Source organism: Gymnoscopelus microlampas, assembly GCF_963454915.1.
Source record: "Gymnoscopelus microlampas genome assembly, chromosome: 14".
Taxonomy (NCBI): Eukaryota; Metazoa; Chordata; class Actinopteri; order Myctophiformes; family Myctophidae; genus Gymnoscopelus; species Gymnoscopelus microlampas.
In genome coordinates, this window is record NC_139951.1 from 5852149 (window position 1) to 5871501 (window position 19353).

Below are 19353 nucleotides of genomic sequence, written 5' to 3' on the forward strand. Positions count from 1 at the left end.
AAGAGTGGGCACCTAAACACTGTGGGCACCTCAGTGTTAAATTGTGAAGATTTGTGCAACTCTATGAATATATATATATATATATATTCTTTTAAAGGGGACATTTTTGACTCAAATCTTTGCTTCTGGGGGTCCCTGGAACAAAACATGTTGAGATGGGGGTCCGTGGCCAAATACATATAATTTTGGGGGTCCTTGACATGAGAACCACTGATTATAGCAACATACGTTTTATTTAAAAAAAACTGTTAGGAATTCGAAGAGTTGAGTTAAAAATGTTCGCTTTAAAAAATACATATTCAAAGATTTGCACACTTTTTCATGATCTTTTTTTTTTTTTTTAAGCAGATCTACAAGCTCATAGTGCGGCACTCGGTGCAGGGCTATGAGCTTGTAGATCTGCTATTTTTAAATAGCCAAAGGAACCTAACAATGACACAGATGCGTTCCCGGTCTTAATGGTTTTAAACAAGGTTCAGACACATAGCTGTAAATACCTGAACATTCAGAGATAGTGCTCGTTTACAGATGGTACGATGCATCGATGCATTTCAGGACATTCCCGATGGTTCAGCACTTGTGTTTGTCCAATGCATCAATGTTGTCTGAAAGCCCTTTAAGAGCATTACTGTGAGTCTCAGTGGATTCATTTCAGGTGAGAGTTTCTAAATCGACACATTCCTCCCACACGCCTCATCATGGTCTTGATGCGCAAAGTCACAACAGTGAGGGATGAATGCCACTCTTTACGTAATCATAACATTGCAGGCGGGCAGAAACTTCTCCATATGTTCCACTTTTTCCCTCATTAAATCAATGCCCTACTTCATCTTATTACACGGCTTGGTTGAATGCTCGATTCTGATTGGTCAATCATCGGTCATTATTTCTGGATAATGACCGACGAGCTCTATAACGGACCGCTGTGTAATCAGAGACTCAGAACACCTGCTCATATCAACCTGCGCTGCTTGGTTTTATGCTTTTTCCAACATGACAGCCATGTAAACAAACAAACAATGTAATTTACAACTAAACGCTTTCCTCTTCTTTTTGTCGTTGCCAGGAAAGCGGTAGAATGACACTTTAGTCGTTATTTTAGTCTCAGATCTGTTAAAACAGCGAGGGACACAGCACTGCGCATATTGGGAAAATACACACTTGGACCCGGAAGTTATTCTAGCGGGGCGCAACGTCACGTCTTAACAACCGAATAGGGTTCGACGGTACTGTAGGTTAAGTGTTTTTTGGTTAAAACAAAACGTGTTTTTGTTATTAAGTTATAGCTCTATATTTTGTTATTGCTATAGAGTGTTTGTTCAGTAACAGGGGTCTCCCCGTCTCTCCAATTCGCATGAATAGAAAATACATTTTCAGGTGGGCTGCCAATTTCAGTCAATCAATTGAAGCTGGTAAATGGGTACTCTCGCCTGATTCAGGCGAGACTGCCCATTTATCAGCTTCAATTTTGTTATGTTGTTTTGTTCCAATTGTTCCAATTTTGTTCCAATGTTGTCTGCTCACTTCTGTGCCATCACATCAAATTTGACTTGTTTATCTTGTATCCTCTGAGTTCTCTCAAAATTGGTTTGGTTGAATGCTCGATTCTGATTGGTCAATCATCGGTCATTATTTCTAGATAATGACCGATGAGCTCAATAACGGACCGCTGTGTAATCAGAGACTCAGAACACCTGCTCATATCAACCTGAGCTGCTTGGTTTTATGCTTTATCCAACATGACAGTAAACAAACAACCAATGTAATTTACAACTAAACGTTGCTCTCAAGAATGTTTTTGAAAACATTTGAAGTGAGAACTACCTCCCCATACATTATCCCTTGCATATTACATTGTCACACAAAATAGCAGATCTACAAGCTTACAATGCGTCAGGATGTGATGCGTTGTAGAGCTCGTAGCTCTGATATTTCTGGTATTTCTGAACTTATTTTTTTGGTGAAAGTTGTCAGTCAGTAGTCAGTCTTTGTTTTTTTTAAAATATTGAACCAATAAAAAAGTATTAACAAGAGCTTGTGACCAAATAATAACAATTTACAATTTAGGCATTTAGCAGACGCTCTTAAAGGGATAGTTCACCCCAAAAAATATTTTTTTTCTATCGATTAGTCACCCCATGGAGACTTGAATTCGTGGATATTTTTTTGTTTTTGTCGCTTTTCTAAGCCAATAATTTGATGACCAGTGGACCGGTAGGCAGCGGTTCCGGTAGGAGACACAAAGGAGACTCTTTGTGTCTCCTACCGGAACCGCTCCCGGTCATCAAGTTATTGGTTTATTAATGCGACAAAAACTAAAAAATATCCTCAAGATCTTGCGGCACTATTTAGTGCTTATGTAAAAGTATCAATACTGCAATGTAGAAATACTCTGTTAAAAGTAAGTCTGGAAATCAAAGTTTGCTTGAGTAAAAGTACAAAAGTAATGGTATCAAAATGTACTTAAAGTACCGAAAGTAAGTTTTCAAACGTATAAAATGTCTAAAAATCTTTTGAAAATAGCAGATCTACAAACTCAGAATGCGTCGCATCACAAGCTTGTAGTTCGGCTATTTTCAAATGGCCAAAATGTATATAGGGCTGAAGTGGTTAATGAAGGTTTTGTAATAATAATAATAATAATAATAATCAAAATCTACAAAGCAACTAGTAACTAACACTTTCAAATAATTGTAGTGGAGCAAAAGTATAATATTTGTCTCCGAGATGTAGTGGAGTAAGTAAAAGTGCCGACAATTTGAAATACTCGAGTAAAGTAAAAAATACCTCAAATTTGTACTTACGTACAGTACTTGAGTAAATGTACTTAGTTACTTAACACCACTGCTGTATTCAATGTATGTGTTTACCTTGAATTACTCTAAGTCGCTCTGGAGCGTCTGTTAAGTGCAGAAATTGAAATATTGAGCATGGTATCCATTTTTTTCTCATTTTCTGAAAAGTAACAGTTTTAAACGTACAAGGTTTTTACCCGACAGCGACGTTATAAGTGCTGGCTCCGTTCCAGGACACATTAAAAGCAGGAAGGACTGTTGACAGAGCATCCTCTCGACATATTTTTCGTTTTCCCTGTGGTTCAGCCTCTCTCACAGTTTATGACCACATCCCAATTATCCTCAGTGGCACATGGTCAAAGAGAGACGTTTCAAGTAGAAAGTGAGATAGAGTGTGGTTTAGCCCATTAAGACCGAGTACGCAGCTGTGTCAATTTGAACCACTTTAACCATTATTCTATACTTTGGCTATTCAAAAATAGCAGATATACAAGCTCATAGCGCAGAGTGCCGCGCTGTGAGCTTGTATATCTGCTATTTTTGAAAAATCTCGATAATTTGTGATTTTTTTTCTCCACTCAAATCTTTTCTGGGGGTCCCTGGAACAAAATATCTCGAGATGGGGGTCTGCGGCCAAATACATATAATTGTGGGGGTCCTTGACATGAAAAAAGTTTGAGAACCACTGATATTATATAACATAAGTGTTTCAGAAAACTGTTAGGATTTAGAAGGCATTTGTAGAATCACCAGAAGCAAAGATTTGAGTTACAAATGTTTGCTTTAAAAAAATATATATATATTCAAAGATTTTGCACACATTTTCACGATTTTTCAAAAATAACAGATCTACAAGCTCATAGCGCGGCACTCGGTGCCGCGCTACGAGCTTGTAGATCTGCCATTTTTGAATAGCCCAAAGAAATCTTAAAATGACACAGATGCGTTCCCGATCTAAAAGGCTTAATGTCAGGCTAAACCCATGCAGGAAGTACTCATGTAAAGACAGATTTGGACATTGATTAATTCTCAAATGATGACCTTGATGTCAAAGGCGTTTCCTTTTTTATCCCAGACAGCATGTTGTTAAGGTCTGCTTACTGAAGACAATTTTACTTTTACTTTAAACCAGTTGAAACCTATATACTTAGTCAGTGGTGTAAAGTAACTAAGTACATTTACCCAAGTACTGTACTTAAGTACAATTTTGAGATACTGTTACTTTACTGGAGTATTTCCAATTGTCTATACTTTAACTTCCACTCTACTACATCTCAAAGGCAAATATTACACTTTTACTCCACTATTATCTGAAAACTTTAGTTACTAGTTACTTAGCAGATATAAATGATCATATCATAAAACATACATTAACCACTTTAGCCCTATTTTATACATAGGCTATTTGAAAATAGCCGATCTACAAGCTCGAGCTTGTAGATCAGCATTTTTCAAACATCTTAGAACTTTTACTTTTGGTACTTTAAGTACATTTTGATACCAATACTTTTGTACTTTTACTCAAGTCAATTTTCAATTCTGGACTTTTAATTTTACATTGCAGTGTTGATACTTTTACTCAAGTAAAACATTGGAGTACTTTTTCCACCACTGATACTTTAGTCAACGGTTCTTTTCTTTTCAAGGACACCCATAGCTCTGAGAGTATTCAAATGCAACCAAATGGCTCTGTAAGGGTCCATGTGGTGGTTCCATTAGAAAGGTCCCTGTACCCCACTTTGGGAACCACTACACTTTGATGGCCGGGGGGACCCCAGGGGTCTATCCTTGGGCCCTCTCATGTTTTCCTCTCTGCACCAAAGCTCTTTGCCGAAAATAGGCTCTATGCACAGCAGCCATATTATCACTTCCTTCCCAGGTGTTACCAATGATACTAATGAAGGCTCTGTTCCATTTAGTGTAGCACAGTGGTTTCCACGACCCCCATAACTCTGAGAGTGTACAAATGGAACCAAATGGACCCTTACGGGTCCATTTGGTTCCATTTGTACACTCTCAGAGTTACACACCTGTAAGGGGCCATTTGGAAGCCCATGAGGGTCCCTGGACCCCAAATGTAGACCCACTGGTGTAGCAGAGTGTTTCCAGTGGGCCAACATGCACAATATCAGCACCCTGACTCTGTTTGACCAGAATGGAACAGAGCCTTCATTAGTATCATTGGTAACACCTGTGAATGTCTTCATAATATGGCTGCTGTGAATAGAGCCTATAGCCGAGCTACAAGCTTGCAGCGTGGCACAATGCGATGTGTTGTGCAGCTGTAGTTGTAGATCGGCTATTTTTTTTTTTACAAATGTTTGCCTATTTGCGAGTGTTCACCTATTGTGACACGCAGTGGTGTAAAGTAACTAAGTACATTTACTTAAGTACTGTACTTAAGCACAATTGTGAGGTATTTTTTTATGTACTGGAGTATTTCCAATTTTCGGTACTTTTACTTCTACTCTGCTACATCTCAGAGGCAAATATTGTGCTTTTACTCCACTACAATTATTTGAAAACTTTAGTTACTAGTTACTTTTCAGATATAAATTATGATGTTATGAAACACACATTAACCATTTTAGCCCTATATTACATTGACAATAGCCGATCTGCAAGCTCACAACGCGTCGCAAGCTTGTAGATTGTCTATTTTCAAACATTTTAGTACTTTTACTTTTGATATTTTAAGTACATTTTGATGCCAATACTTTTTGTACTTTTACTCAAGTACATTTTTTATTCTGAACTTTTACTTAAGGGCACGGTCTCTATCTTCCATTTGACTGTGGAATGGCCTCAATTGCTGCTCCCCGTCTCTCTTCAATAAACAGAAAATACATATTCAGGCGGATAGCCAATTTCAGCCAATCAGGAGAGAGTACCCATTCATCAGCTTAAATTTTATTGAGTGTTCCAGTTCCAAATGTTCCCTTCTTTGTGTCATCACTTTCAATCTCACTTGTTTATCCTGTATTAGTTCTCTCTCTCTCTCTCTTGATTGGATAAAATTGATGTCCAGAAATGAAAATATATTTTCTGTTTACTAAAGAGATGGAGAGAGAGCCTTGTTACTGGACAAACACTCTACAGCGACTTTTGAACCGTTTAAGAAAACAAAACAAAAAAAGCACTTATGAATCAAATTTTATTACAGCCCAATATCACAAAACATGTCCCAAAGGGCTGTTCACAAAAACAAGCAGTAATACAACGGTATTAAAAACAAGTCATGCAATGTATATACATACACATGCGTACAAATAACACATAAAAAACATGTAGGCAATTTAAACAGTGCACTTACAGCACCTGTGGTCTCCACCTGTTTGGCACTGTCCCTGTCTGCAACTTAGCTGCACTTGTGCCTGTTTGTATGGACCTTGTTTTTATGTGTTTAAAGCACTCTGGCCGGCGTGTTGTTTTCTCTGCTGAGTAGCGTTGTAAGTGGTGCAATCATGTTTGGGCTTAAACAGGACAAACTTGTGGTTGTTTTTTAATGACCGTGTGCAGAGTGGTACAAGTGCAGGAGAGGAGTGTCCCATACTAATTACCTACCGCTGACAGGAACTAAATGGTGTATTTATATAGCGCCTGCATTACATTCACCCTTTCTCTTTCACACATTCACGGCTGAGGAAACCACGCGAGGCTCCGACCTGCTCTTCGGGAGAAGTTAGGGGTTCTCAACCTGTGGGTCGGAACCCCCAGAGGGGTCCCCACATAATTTTGGGGGGTCAACAAATGATTTGCTTAATAATGTGCAACATTGTTTTCTCACTTATCATTAAACAAACTATTGTGACAATTTAAAGTCGTACCTGGAAAGTAAAAAAAAAAAACTTCTTCGGTCTTAAGCTGAGTCCTGCATTACCCAGAATTCCATTTGTTGTCACCGGAAGGCGGAAGCGTTTCAAAAAGCGTTCTTTTTGTTGTTTTATACTATCTGCGGATCGTTTCTCTTAGCCAGTGGAGCTTTAGTTACCATGAGCTGTGTTTTCTTTTGCTGTTGTTTTTCCATCTTCAAGTCCTATAAAGCCATACAAACAGCATGATATTCCTTTTTGTTACTAGCGCAGTAGTTACGGGCCAAACAGGAAACCGGTGCATTTTCGTTTCCGTTTTCCGGCCGGATGACTTTTCGCGGGAAAGACGCCCCACTCCACTTTCAATAGAACATATGTTTATAAAAGGCTTTCGGGGGTGAAATTCATGGAGTGGGTGTTGTGAAACATTTGCCACTCTATACAATTTAACTTAACGTAATAACCTTAAGGACTTTTAAGACCTTTTTAATACAGCAAAAACAAAATATGAATAATTACTATTAGTCAAAAGTAATCAAAAACTATAGTGTAAAAACATGTCAAACATTGGCCAAATTGTGAAATATTACCTGAGAGAAGAGGCCAAACATTTGAAAATAGCTGATCTACAATGTAACTGCATTCAGATACATATTTACTATATTTATGTGTGGAACCAAGTTAAACTAAATGTAATGCATCAACTACTACAATTCCAAGTGCTTGTCAGGGTTCAAGTGCTTGCCCCAGTTCAAATATTATGATTATTTTGGGCGGTCCATGAATCTCCATGAATTGAGTACTTGAGGACCCCATTTGAAACAAGCCATTGCGGCTTTTCTGGGCTTTTTCAATCCTATTTAGTTGACCTTGTATTGTGAACTGTTTTGCTTTTTTTTGCTTTAGCTTTTTTCTCTGCAAACTTCTAAATAAAGTATTCAATCAAAAGTACTCAATCAATCAATCAATCAATCAGTCGCGGTCTGAATAGGTTGAACCACTGTGTTGCCCATATACTGTTGCTTTGGGAAATGTGGTGAACAAGGTTGATGAACTATCTAGAGTAGACGAAGCATGAGCCTCCGTTCCCGGAGGGCATGACTCCTGTGTTTCTCAGAGACTGTGGCTGTTTGACACTTTACCCTCATCACACGCACCAGTGGATGGGTTTTCTCCCATCAGGACAGAGACCCTGCTAAGTCAGGCAAGAAATGGTGGCGCAGGTGTCAGCCATTACTTGAACGAGAGTGGTGTCACCCTGGAGGGGCCTGTGCTGCTTATACGTGACGACGGTGTCAACCCCAGACATCAACGAACGGTTAACGAGAGAGAGAGAGAGAGAGAGAGTGTAACCCTGACATTGAACCGCTAGCGGCGAGTTGTTGACCTTAAACATCTGCCTCGTGAGATTACATGGTATTGATCTGGTTGTTTACACCCCACCCCCCGACCCCCCCCCCCCCCTTCCGCCGGCAAAATGTCAAACTAAACCACAGAGATCAGCTGGTTCTCAACCTTTATTTTTTCTGGATCAGGGGCCCTGCTTTCAAAATCTCTAATGTGTTTGCGGTTCTAACTAAGTATGTTTACTCAAAGTACTGTACTTAAAGGACAACTTTGTTTTTTTACAACCAAGGTTTATGTTTTAGATTGTAATTCAAGTAAATAAAAGATGAGTGTTAAAATGTTTTAATTTACTGCTTTCTATAGTTTTAGCAATTTTCGCGATATTTTTTACAGTGGGCGGGGGCATTCTGTCCGGTGGCTAAATATGTCTTCTTTTTTTTTTACACAATAACCCAGCGTTTTCTTTATTATTATTTACAGTAGCTCTTCTAGCCCCCAATAACTCACATCTGGCCATCAAAGACCACAGGACCTTTTTTATTGTGTAAAAAAGGCATATTTAGCCACCAGACAGAATGCTAAAACTATAGAAAGCAGTAAATGAAAAAAAAAATAACACTCATCTTTTATTTACTTTAATTACAAGCTAAAATATAAACCTTGGTTGTAAAAAAAAAACAAAGTTGTCCTTTAAGTACAATGTTGAGGTACTTTTACTTCTACTCCACTACAGCTCAGAGGCAAATGTTGTACTTTTAACTAAAGTTGAAAACTTTAGTTACTAGTTACTTTGCAGATATGAATTATTACGTTATAGAACATTCATTAACCACTTCAGCCCTATTTTATACCTAGGCTATTTGAAAATAGCCGATCTACAAGCTCGCGATACGACACGTTGTGAGCTTATAGATCGGCTATTTTCAAACATTTTAGTACTTTGAGTCTCCTACCGGATACATTAGCATCTTTCTGCCGGAAATCAAATTATTGGTTTAGGAATGCGACAAAAACTGTAACATCTCCATGAATTCAATGCTTCATGGGGTGTGTAATTGATAGAAAATATGTAATTTTTTGGGGGTGAACTATGCCTTTAACTGGTCAGACGTGTGGGGCCGTGGGCATTTTTATCAGAGCATAAAACCCAACTTACTGTACATTACCGTTACATTCTTATTTATTGGTATCAGTATGAAAATATTTTTCTCTAGATTTGATATAAAACAATAACATGTAATTGTTTTATATAATGTTATATTATCATTCAAATGTGTTTAGGCAATTATTTTGGGGCCTACTTGCAATACCCTAGGGGCCTGCTAGTGGGCCCCGGGCCCACACGATTTGCAACATAACTCACCAGATACACTGGTCATCTTCAATGTGGATTTTAATCACCGTACTCTATCCTCTTCTGCACATTTTTTAAGTGACAATTAAATGACTTGTAAGACCTTTTTAAGGCCAAATTGTCAAACGTGTTACGTGAGAAAGAGGCAAACATTGTGAAAATAGCCGATCTGCAAGCTCACAATGCCTCGCGGTGCGAGGCGTTCAGATATTTCCGGCTAGTACGAGGCGTTCGGCTATAGGCTATATGCAGAGCAGCCATATTATCACTTCCTTCACAGGTGTTACCAATGATACTAATGAAGGCTCTGTTCCATTTGGTGTAGCACAGTGGTTTCCACGACCCCCATTACTCTGAGAGTGTACAAATGGAACCAAATGAGTCACACACCTGTAAGGGTCCATTTGGAAGCCCCTGAGGGTCCCTGGACCTCCACTGTAGACCCACTGGTGTAACAGAGTGTTTCCAGTGAGCCAACATGCACAATATCAGCACCCTGACTCTGTTTAACCAGAATGGAACAGAGCCTTCATTAGTATCATTGGTAACACCTGTGAATGTCTTCATAATATGGCTGCTGTGAATAGAGCCTATTATCACAATATTTATCTGTGGAAAGGAGTCAAATAAATGTAAAAAAAAAAAAACTACAATACATGCTTACAATTCCAAGTGCTTGTCAGGCTTGGGGGGGTCCCTGGTTTAAATATGATTGTTTTGGGGAGTCGCGGCCTGAGAAGTTTGGGAACCCTTGTATCGACTGTAGAAACTGTTATTTCAATGTAAAAAAAAAAAGTGTTGAGTGTTTTTTTTCCTATAACAACAAGCCTTGGGTTGGAACTAGTACATCTATTGTAAATGGTGTCAGTCTGCCCTCTGCTAAGGCGTCTTAAAACCAACAAAGCTGCAGGGTCTGATGGTGTTTCCACCCACGGACGCTTTAACTCACATCCTTTGGTGTCAGTGAGAAACTCCTACATTGTGTTCTATCACAGCATTCTGAAGATGAAGTGTTTTTGTTCTTTTCTGTATAGTTTGCTGGAGGGAAGGCATCACAGCTAACGACAGGACCTGGATCAACACATAGATTAACCCATTGAAACCTTTATTTTATACTTTGGGCTATTCGAAAATAGCACATATACAAGCTCATAGCGCGGCACTCGTAGATCTGCAAATATTTTTTGGTGTTGGCGTGTGGTGGCTAACTTCTCTCTCTCTCGAGTCTCAGGGGATTAATAAAGTTAATCAAATAAAAGCTATGTGTCCTAACATCCCTGGCAATAATGCTGTTAACATGGCATGCCTGAGGCTGCCATTTGTGACCCGTTTGCATCCTTTCCTTCTTCAAACAGTGAAGCTCAGCAGTTCCTTCAAACGGCTGCAGAGATCCTCTAGCAGGCTAATAAGGTCTTCCTTTCACACACACGCACGCACGCACGCACGCACGCACGCGCGCGCGGCACGCATTGAAACAAGAAGTCCTTGTTATAAAAACCTTTAAGACACACGAATGGCTCGTGAACCGCACTGTGACGCATAAAGTATTTCACAGTTTCTGGATGTGTGTCCAGACGCCAAGACAGGGTTTCAGATAGGGTGCTCAGTTGGGCCCTGCTCAGGAGCTATTACTATCCCAGATTAAAATGTAAAAAAAAGTATATATATTTATATATAATTAACAATTTCCAATACTTTTACTTCTACTCCACTACATCTCAGAGGCAAATATTGTACTTTTACTCCACTACAATTATTTGAAAACTTTAGTTACTTTTCAGATATAAATGATGATGTTATGAAACATACACTAACCACTTTAGCCCTATGTTATAGCTAGGCTATTTGAAAATAGCCGATCTACAAGCTCACAACGCGTCGCATCGCGACACGTTGTGTGCTTGTAGATCTGCTATTTTCAAACATTATAGTACTTTTACTTTTGGTACTTTAAGTACATTTTGATGCCAATACTTTTGTACTTTTACTCAAGTAAATTTTGAATTCTGGACTTTTACTTGTAACGGAGGATTTCTATATTGCAGTATTGGTACTTTTACTTAAGTAAAGAATTGTAGTACTTTTTCCACCACTGGCTATAACAGGGGTCTTCAATGTTTTTCAGGCCAAGGACCCCTTAGGTGAGAGAGGGATGAAGTGGGGACCCCCCACTACGTATCGGATTCATGTTAAATGTGTGTTTTCAGACATTGAACCACTTAAACCCTCAATACTTTGTAAACTTGACCTTTTTTTCCTTCACATCAGATAGCCAGAAGTAGCCCTCTATGCATTTAAAACAAACAGTGTGCTGTAGTTGTAGGATATGGTTATACTCATATAGTTAACTATATGATTTTGTTGATGTGATTTTGATTGACTGATTGATGAATGAATGTCACCTCCTTTCTTTGGGAATTTGCATTTACCGGTACCTCCCCTTGTGGTCTCCTGATAGGTGTTTTTTTTTTTTTTGTTCAGGCTTGTTTTGAAACCAGTGATTCACATCGTTTAACCCATTGAGTCCTGGAACGCATCTGTGTCACTTTTTGATTTGAGCTAAAAAGCATTATTTTACACTTTGGCTATTCAAAAATAGCAGATATACAAGCTCGTAGCGCGGCACCGAGTGCCGCGCTACGAGCTTCGAGACAATTGGTGCAAATCTTTGAATATATATATATTTTTAAAGCGAACATTTGTAACTCAAATCTTTGCTTCTGGGGGTCCCTGGAACAAAATATTTTGAGATGGGGGGTCCGTGGCCAAATACATTTTGGGGTCCTTGACATTAAAAAGTTTGAAAACCACTGACATGGCAGCATACATTTTTTGATTTAGAAGACATTTTGTAGAAATGAAAATGAAAGAAATGAATGGATGGTGTCAAGGCATTCCTCATTGTGGCGGCAGAGTAGTAGAATGAGAATGTTCCTGTGCTTGTTCTGTATTTGGCCAGTATCAGATTGTTGTCGCCGTGGGTATCACTCACTTTAGAGGAAGTTAGTTGGCTAGTATACAGTATATGTATTAATTGTGAGAATTTGTCAGCTGATCCATCAGATCAGTACAGCTGGATGTGGACTTCGGGGAGGCACCAATGACCTATTTTGTAAAGTTAATGACCCCCCCCCCTTGTCAGCCCACCCCCTCCCCGTCTCTCCCCTGTTGTCATGGTAACGGCCAAGTCTAGGGAAATGAGACTATAGGTAGGCGAACGTGAGAGCGAGCGAGAGAGAGAGAGACAGAATGTTAGAATGAAGAGAGGGAGACAGATAGAGGAAATGAAACAAAGAGAATAACAGAAGGGTGAAGCACAGCTGGAGAGAAGGAGGGGGGGGGGGGGGGGGGGTGAAAGAAAACTGAAAAGCAGTGTTGCCATGTCTGCTTATTATAACCTGACTTTGGGCATGTTTTTTCTGTAAAGTTGCTTGTAAATAGCGGCAGTTGAGGGTTGCATTTATTTTGCGCTTGTTTCTAAAGCGTAGTTGCTTATTTGGGTTAGCTTCCCTAATGTTGTTTAAACCAGTGGTTTGTCAAGGAAAATATGTTATGTTGTTAAAATGTTTCAAAAGGTATTTACAATTCAAAAATGTCCAAGATTTTTTTGAAAATAGCACATCTACAAGCTCACAACGCATCGTGTTGTGGCGCGTTGTGAGCTTGTAGATAGGCTATTTTCAAATATCCGATGCATATAGGTTTAATGTGGCCTAGTCGCTTCTTTTGGGCTTGTTTGCATAGACCTTGTTGCTTATTTCTCTCGCACAATCTGGCAACACAGCTGAAAAGATGAAAGGTGAAGGAGTAGTGAATAGAAGATCAAGTACACACCTGTCTTGTGTTTTACAACGGTGCGACAGATGGCACATTGTCATGTAGTCACAAAACACATAGAAACCTTGTCTCCATATTTAAACTTTTTATGAAGTTGTGTTTTTGTTTGGTAAATGAATGCCCAACTTCCAGTGGCGTAAAGTAACTAAGTACATTTACTCAAGTACACAGTACTGAGGTGATTTTACTTAACTGTATTATTTCCAATTGTCTATACTTTTGCTTCTACTCCACTACATCTCAGAGAAAATTATTGTACTTTTACCCCACTACAGTCATTTGAAAACTTTAGTTACTGTGCAGATATAAATTATTACATTATGAAACATATATTAAGCACTTATTTGAAAATAGCCGATCTACAAGCTCACAACGCGTTGCATCGCGGCGAGTTGTGAGCTTGTTGTGCTCACAACAAGCTCACAACAAGTAAGTACTTTTACTTTTGGTACTTCAAGTACATTTTGATACCAACACTTTTGCACTTTTACTCAAGCATTTCTTTTTTATTCCGGACCACATTGCAGTATTGCTACTTCTACTTAACACATTGACTGCCAAGATATTAAACATCGTTTTTTTATCCCCATGCCAGCGTAATTACCTTAAATCACACACAATGCAGTATTTAGCTAACAGCTTTTGGTAAACCCACACAGGACAGGATCAGGAATGCAGCAGTTTTGATCCTTAAAAACGTTCAATCTGTGATGCAGCGCTGAAGAGGTTTAAATTTCTCACTTAAACATTCATATAGCTCCCAGGCTGCCAAGATTTTAAGGATTATTAATAATTACACAAAAGATGATGAATATCCAGTCCCTGAAGAAAGAACAAATAGATGCACCAATCGTCAGATGATTCGGGGAGAGGTGGGATCAAGCAGGAGAGGTTAACTGTGGCAGAAACATTTCTCACACAAGAGCAAGTCGTTATCTCTGTCACCCTGCTATCTCTCATGTCCTCCTTTAGGGAAGTAGAAACCATGGGATAAAGTCTAGACCATAGACTGTAAAAAAAATAATGGACAGCGTTACGCCTGTAGACTCTACAGTCCGTAAATGAAGCCTTTTTTTTTTTTTAATTTTATCCCACGATTTTGTAACCCCATTTTTTACACCCAGTGCCAATTGTCTATGTAATCCTGGGCACTACCTTCCCTCTGCCAACCTAAGGAGGCCAGGGTCGAGCTCATGCCTCCTTCAATGCATGAGAGCCAACTGACCTTCTTATCACCTGACAGGGGGGAGTTTCCCTGGTTGGACGTAGCGCGTGGAAGGAACACGTTATTCCAACCAGTTCCTTTCCCCTCCATCAGGCGCCCCGGCTAGCCAGGGGGAGGCAGTATAGTGACCAGGATTTCTGCATGTTTTTGTGAGGGTATCTACCCTAGGAGACACGGGGAGAACATGCAAACTCCACACAGAGTAGGCCCTTTCGCCAACCCCACCTAGGGTATGGGCACAGAGAAGACTATTTTTCAGCAATTTAAAATCCGCCATCTTTCCATATCGGGTCATATCCTAAGCAACCGGAAATTAAACATAAAGCTATTGGTTGGGACCAGAGCGGGGGTGGGGAATGAATGCCATTGGTTGTGTAGCTTGTCAGTCAAAACATCCAAGGTAGCCACGCCCCTCCTAGAGCATACCCCACTTTATCATCAATTTTAAGATTAATGGCACCATAATTTACCAAAACGCATATCATGGTGATTGAGAGAAGACTTTAAATTAGCGACTGGAAGCATATGGGATTTATGGCAATGTTTATTAAGGTAATAAAATCAAGTCTAAAGTTTGTCAGAAACCCACCCACTTGCAATGAGTTATTTCTTCTGACACCAGCACGGGTAAAACAGCGAAAGTACAGGCCATTCATATGAACTGTCACTTAATAGACAAAGACTCAATAGGCTCTATGCACAGCAGCCATATTGGGAGTGAATTGGGCCCCTTCCTTCCTACTCCTTCACAGGTGTCACCAATAATACTAATTAAGGCACTGTTCCATTTAGTGTGGTCTAGTGGTTGTCTTATTTTCAAGGACGCCCATAACTCTGAGAGTGTACAAATGGAACCAAATGGACCCGTAACACCATAAGGGGTCATTTGGGAACCAAAATGGAGTGTTTCTAGTGAGCCAACATGCACAATGTCAGCACCCTGACCAGAATGGAACAGAGCCTTCATTAGTATCATTGGTAACACCTGTGAAGAAGAGGCCCAATTTCTTTCCAATATGGCTGCTGTGCATAGAGCCTATTTCAAAGGCGGATGCTGGGCCCTTGGTCTAGACTAGAGTCCCAATTTAACCGTCTCTCCCTTTCATCTCTGTTCCATTCCCTCCCCCTGCAGGTACTGCGCCAGCGGAGGCGCCGCTGAGCTGACATCTAATATGCAAAGCCCCCATGCTGCTGCTGCTGCTGCTGTGGCCAGGACCGGATGGACCGAGGTCCCCTGCACCCGCCTGGACAAGGGGGTCCCCGCCCCTCTGCCGCCGTCCCACCGCACCCGCTCCGTGCCCATCATCCCCTCCCTGCAGCCGTGCGACCGGACGGACGAGCGGCCCGCCGCGCAGGGCGTCCCGAAGCCCGAGGCACCGCAGCGCCTCCAGTGGCGGTCCGCGCCTCCGGCCCGAAAGACCACCACAGTGCCTGTGGGCTCCGCCGCCGCCGCGTCCCCCGGTTCCAGTGAGACCACCTCCGCCACTACCACTCGTCCCGCGGAGCCTCCCGCCGCCGGCAGCCTGCGGTCAGGAGGGAAGAGCGGCCGAGGCGGCCCCCCGCAGGCGCGGGAACCCCCCCGCACCGCCGTGGAAACCGTGGTGGAACTGGAGGGGGAGGGGGGCTCGAAACACAGAAGCCTTTGCGGTCGCCCCGCGATGGCACTGGCGTCCGCCGGGTCGTGTTCCGACCTGCCGCGCAGCGGCATGAACACTGCTGTTGCCGCGGTGACGGCCGCCGCGCTCGATCGGGAGGGCGGAACTGACAGATACGCTCGCGCCCGCGCTCCGTTCCCTGGCGCTGCCGCCGAGGCCGCGGTGTCGAAGGCAACGGGCCAAATAGAGGCCCCCCGGGGGCCTTGCCAAGCAGAGACCACTGTAGTGTACGGAGAACACTCTGCCCCCGGTGGCAGAGAACGCGTAACAGCCGGAGACGACGACGTCGTGGCGCCCTCCTCCGCGAGCTGATCGGATTATTTCTACGGCGCTTTGAGGACGTTGTTTTTTTCCGATAACTCGGCTTCCTTTGTCGGGTGGCATGTGTTTGGGCTCATGGCCATCGAGAGGAGCTCGAGCGGACTCCGCAGCAGAGGTGACATTTATTGACATGAATGAAAAAGACATCAAATTATTCAAGAAAAAGAGGCAAAAACACAAAACACATCGTTGTGTATACATGTGAATCAATGCAGAAAAACAAAAATGAAGTTATTTGGGATGGGAGCTTGATTTAAAAAGTGTACTGAAGAAAAAAAAAAGAAAAGAAGATAAATGCCACTATTTAAACACAGCTTCTACTTAGAAACCAAAATAGTGTGTCATCTCTATGTTGTTTCTCTATTGTAAAGAAATGAAAGTATATGTCACATAATATATGTCATATAGACGTATATATATTTGACATGCAATTGTGACAAAATAAAGATTATGATTACGGTGTAAATGTTATTTTTCTTTCATTTCAGTCGTACTTAACAATGCCATGAGCAATGGCCTTGCTATTTAAAGGGATATTTCACTTTCAAAAACTAGTTGGGTCATTTTATCGTCTACTCAGGCTTTTGGGAGCACCCCGGACAGTCTTTAAGTCGCTTGATTCAGTATTAAGATATTTTATATTCATTCTATAAGACACGCCCCCTTCCTATACAAACCCATTGTAGCTTCAAACTCCATTTTAACCATGTTAGATTAATCAGAAACACCCGTCCTTGGTTCTGGTGACTGACATTGCCCTCCTAATACGTGAGGGGGCCGTGTTTTTCCGATTACTTTTTTGAATAAAATTGAATTGAATAAAATAAATGAATTGAATAAAATAAATGGAAAAAGTAATCGAAAAAACACGGCACCCTCACGTATTAGGATGGCAGGATGAGTCACCAGAACCAAGGACGGGTGTTTTTGATGAATCTAACGTCTCCCTAACAATGGGTTTGTATAGGAAGGGGGCGTGTCTGATAAAATGAATATCAAATATCTAAATACTGAATCAAGCAAATTAAAAACTGTCCGGGGGGTTCACAAAAGTCTGAGTAGACCCCCTTTTTGGAAAGTGAATTATCCCTTTAATTGCTGTTAGTTTTTAATTAGATTATCTTCAGTACGTCGCTCCGCAGGTAAGGGAGTTTTGAATCATTGATTTGTCGATAGGGCAGCGGTTTGATGAGTAACGTCTGGTCCCATCGCGTCGCAAATCATAGATCTTGAACAACACCGTTTTAAAATGTTTGCAAACATTGTCTACGTATTGCTTTTTTCACCACTTTCATTCTGCTCCTACTCTCTCATCATTGATCTGAACTGGTCCATTTAGTTGGTACTATTTAGTTGAGCTATCGGTGCCCTGCAACATACTAGCGTCATGTCCAGGGGATGCTCTTGTACATCATGTGACAATATACTAGCAGTGGTGGAAAAAGTACTCGGATGTTTTACTTGAGTAAAAGTAGTAATACCACAATGTATAAATACTCTGTTACAAGTAAAAGGCCTGTGTTCAAAATGTCACTTGAGTAAAAGTACACAAGTATTGACATCAAAATATACTTAAAAGTACCAAAGGTAAAAGTACTAGGATGTTTGAAAATATCAGATCTACAAGCTCACAACGCGTTGCAGTGCAACACGTTGACGTTGTGAGCTTGTAGATAGGCTATTTTCAAATAGCCTATGTATAAAATAGGCTATTTGAAAATAAAGTGGTTAATGTATGTTTCATAATATCATGAAAAGTAACTAGTAACTAAAGTTTTCAAATAATTGTATAGTGGAGTAAAATTACAATATTTGCCTCTGAGATGTAGTGGAGTAGAAGTAAAAGTACAGAAAATTACAGTACTTGAGTAAATGTATTTAGTTACTGCTACACCACTGCTTGTACTGTACATCATGTGACATACTAGCATAATGTCCAGGGGATGTACTTGTTCATCAAGCTGCCTCACGCTACAAAAACGAAAAGGAGGTTCATGTCCAAAGGGCTCGGAGAACCAAGGGTCCCCAAGGCTACTTATGTCCTCTGTCACTGCAGAGCAAGGTGATGGCTTCTTGGGCTGCAGCCCCAATAGGCTCTATGCACAGCAGCCATATTGGAAGGAAATCGGGCCTCGTCCTTCACAGGTGTTACCAATGATACTAATGAAGGCTCTGTTCCATTTAGTGTAGCACAGTGGTTCTCAAACATATTCATTTCAAGGACCCCCATAACTCTGAGAGTGTACAAAGTGTACACTCTCAGAGTTACACACCCGTAAGGGGCCATTTTGAAACCATGAGGGTCCCAATGTGAGACCCACTGGTGTAGCAGAGTGTTTCCAGTGAGCCAACATGCACAATATCAGCACCCTGACTCTGTTTAACCAGACTGGAACAGAGCCTTCATTAGTATCATTGGTAACACCTGTGAAGGAAGTAAGAAGAGGCCCAGTTTCTTAACATTATGGCTGCTGTGCAAAGAGTCTATTGTTGTCTCAAATGCTCCATGTCATTTGTAACTTAAAGAATACCTCAACTTTGTGTCATCTTCTGTGTCATTGTGCAGTACTACTCCCTGACAGTGTGAGGCAGCAATGCGCCATTGGCCATCTAAAGCCAGTCGGCCCTGATGTCATGCGTTTACGGTCCATATCGCCATGGCAACAGACATGTGTAATGGTATGACTGTTTGTTCTGTCGCCCAATGAGGCAGCGTGCATGAGAAGAGCTCTGCTAGGATTTAATCATTCACATAAAACGGAGAAAGAGCCCCACTAATTAAGTCCAGCTCATTATGTTTGCACCGTCCACAAGCTGCTGGAAGAGGAGGTTTAGTTAACTAGCTCTAGCTGATATTCAGGGTTGTGTGTGTGGGAGATGGAGGGAGGGAGAGAGAGCCAGAGAGAGATAAATTATCTATTTATTATCTATGGTGTAAAGTAACTAAGTACTTTTACTCCTGTCAATTTTTAATTCTGAATTTTTACTTGTAACAGAGTGCTTCTAC

General features: G+C 40.9%; 1 protein-coding gene across 1 annotated transcript in view; it reads left to right on the forward strand.

The window, feature by feature from the left end:
- Window positions 1–16337, forward strand: part of nrg3b (neuregulin 3b) — a gene marked incomplete at both ends in the record, with an annotated part of 427460 nt that extends 411123 nt beyond the window's left edge. The window contains one exon of the mRNA XM_084077627.1: window positions 15503–16337. Within this exon, the coding sequence (XP_083933753.1) occupies window positions 15503–16337 (835 nt within the window). The remainder of the gene's footprint in view (window positions 1–15502) is intronic.
- Between the last annotated feature and the right edge of the window lie 3016 nt (window positions 16338–19353).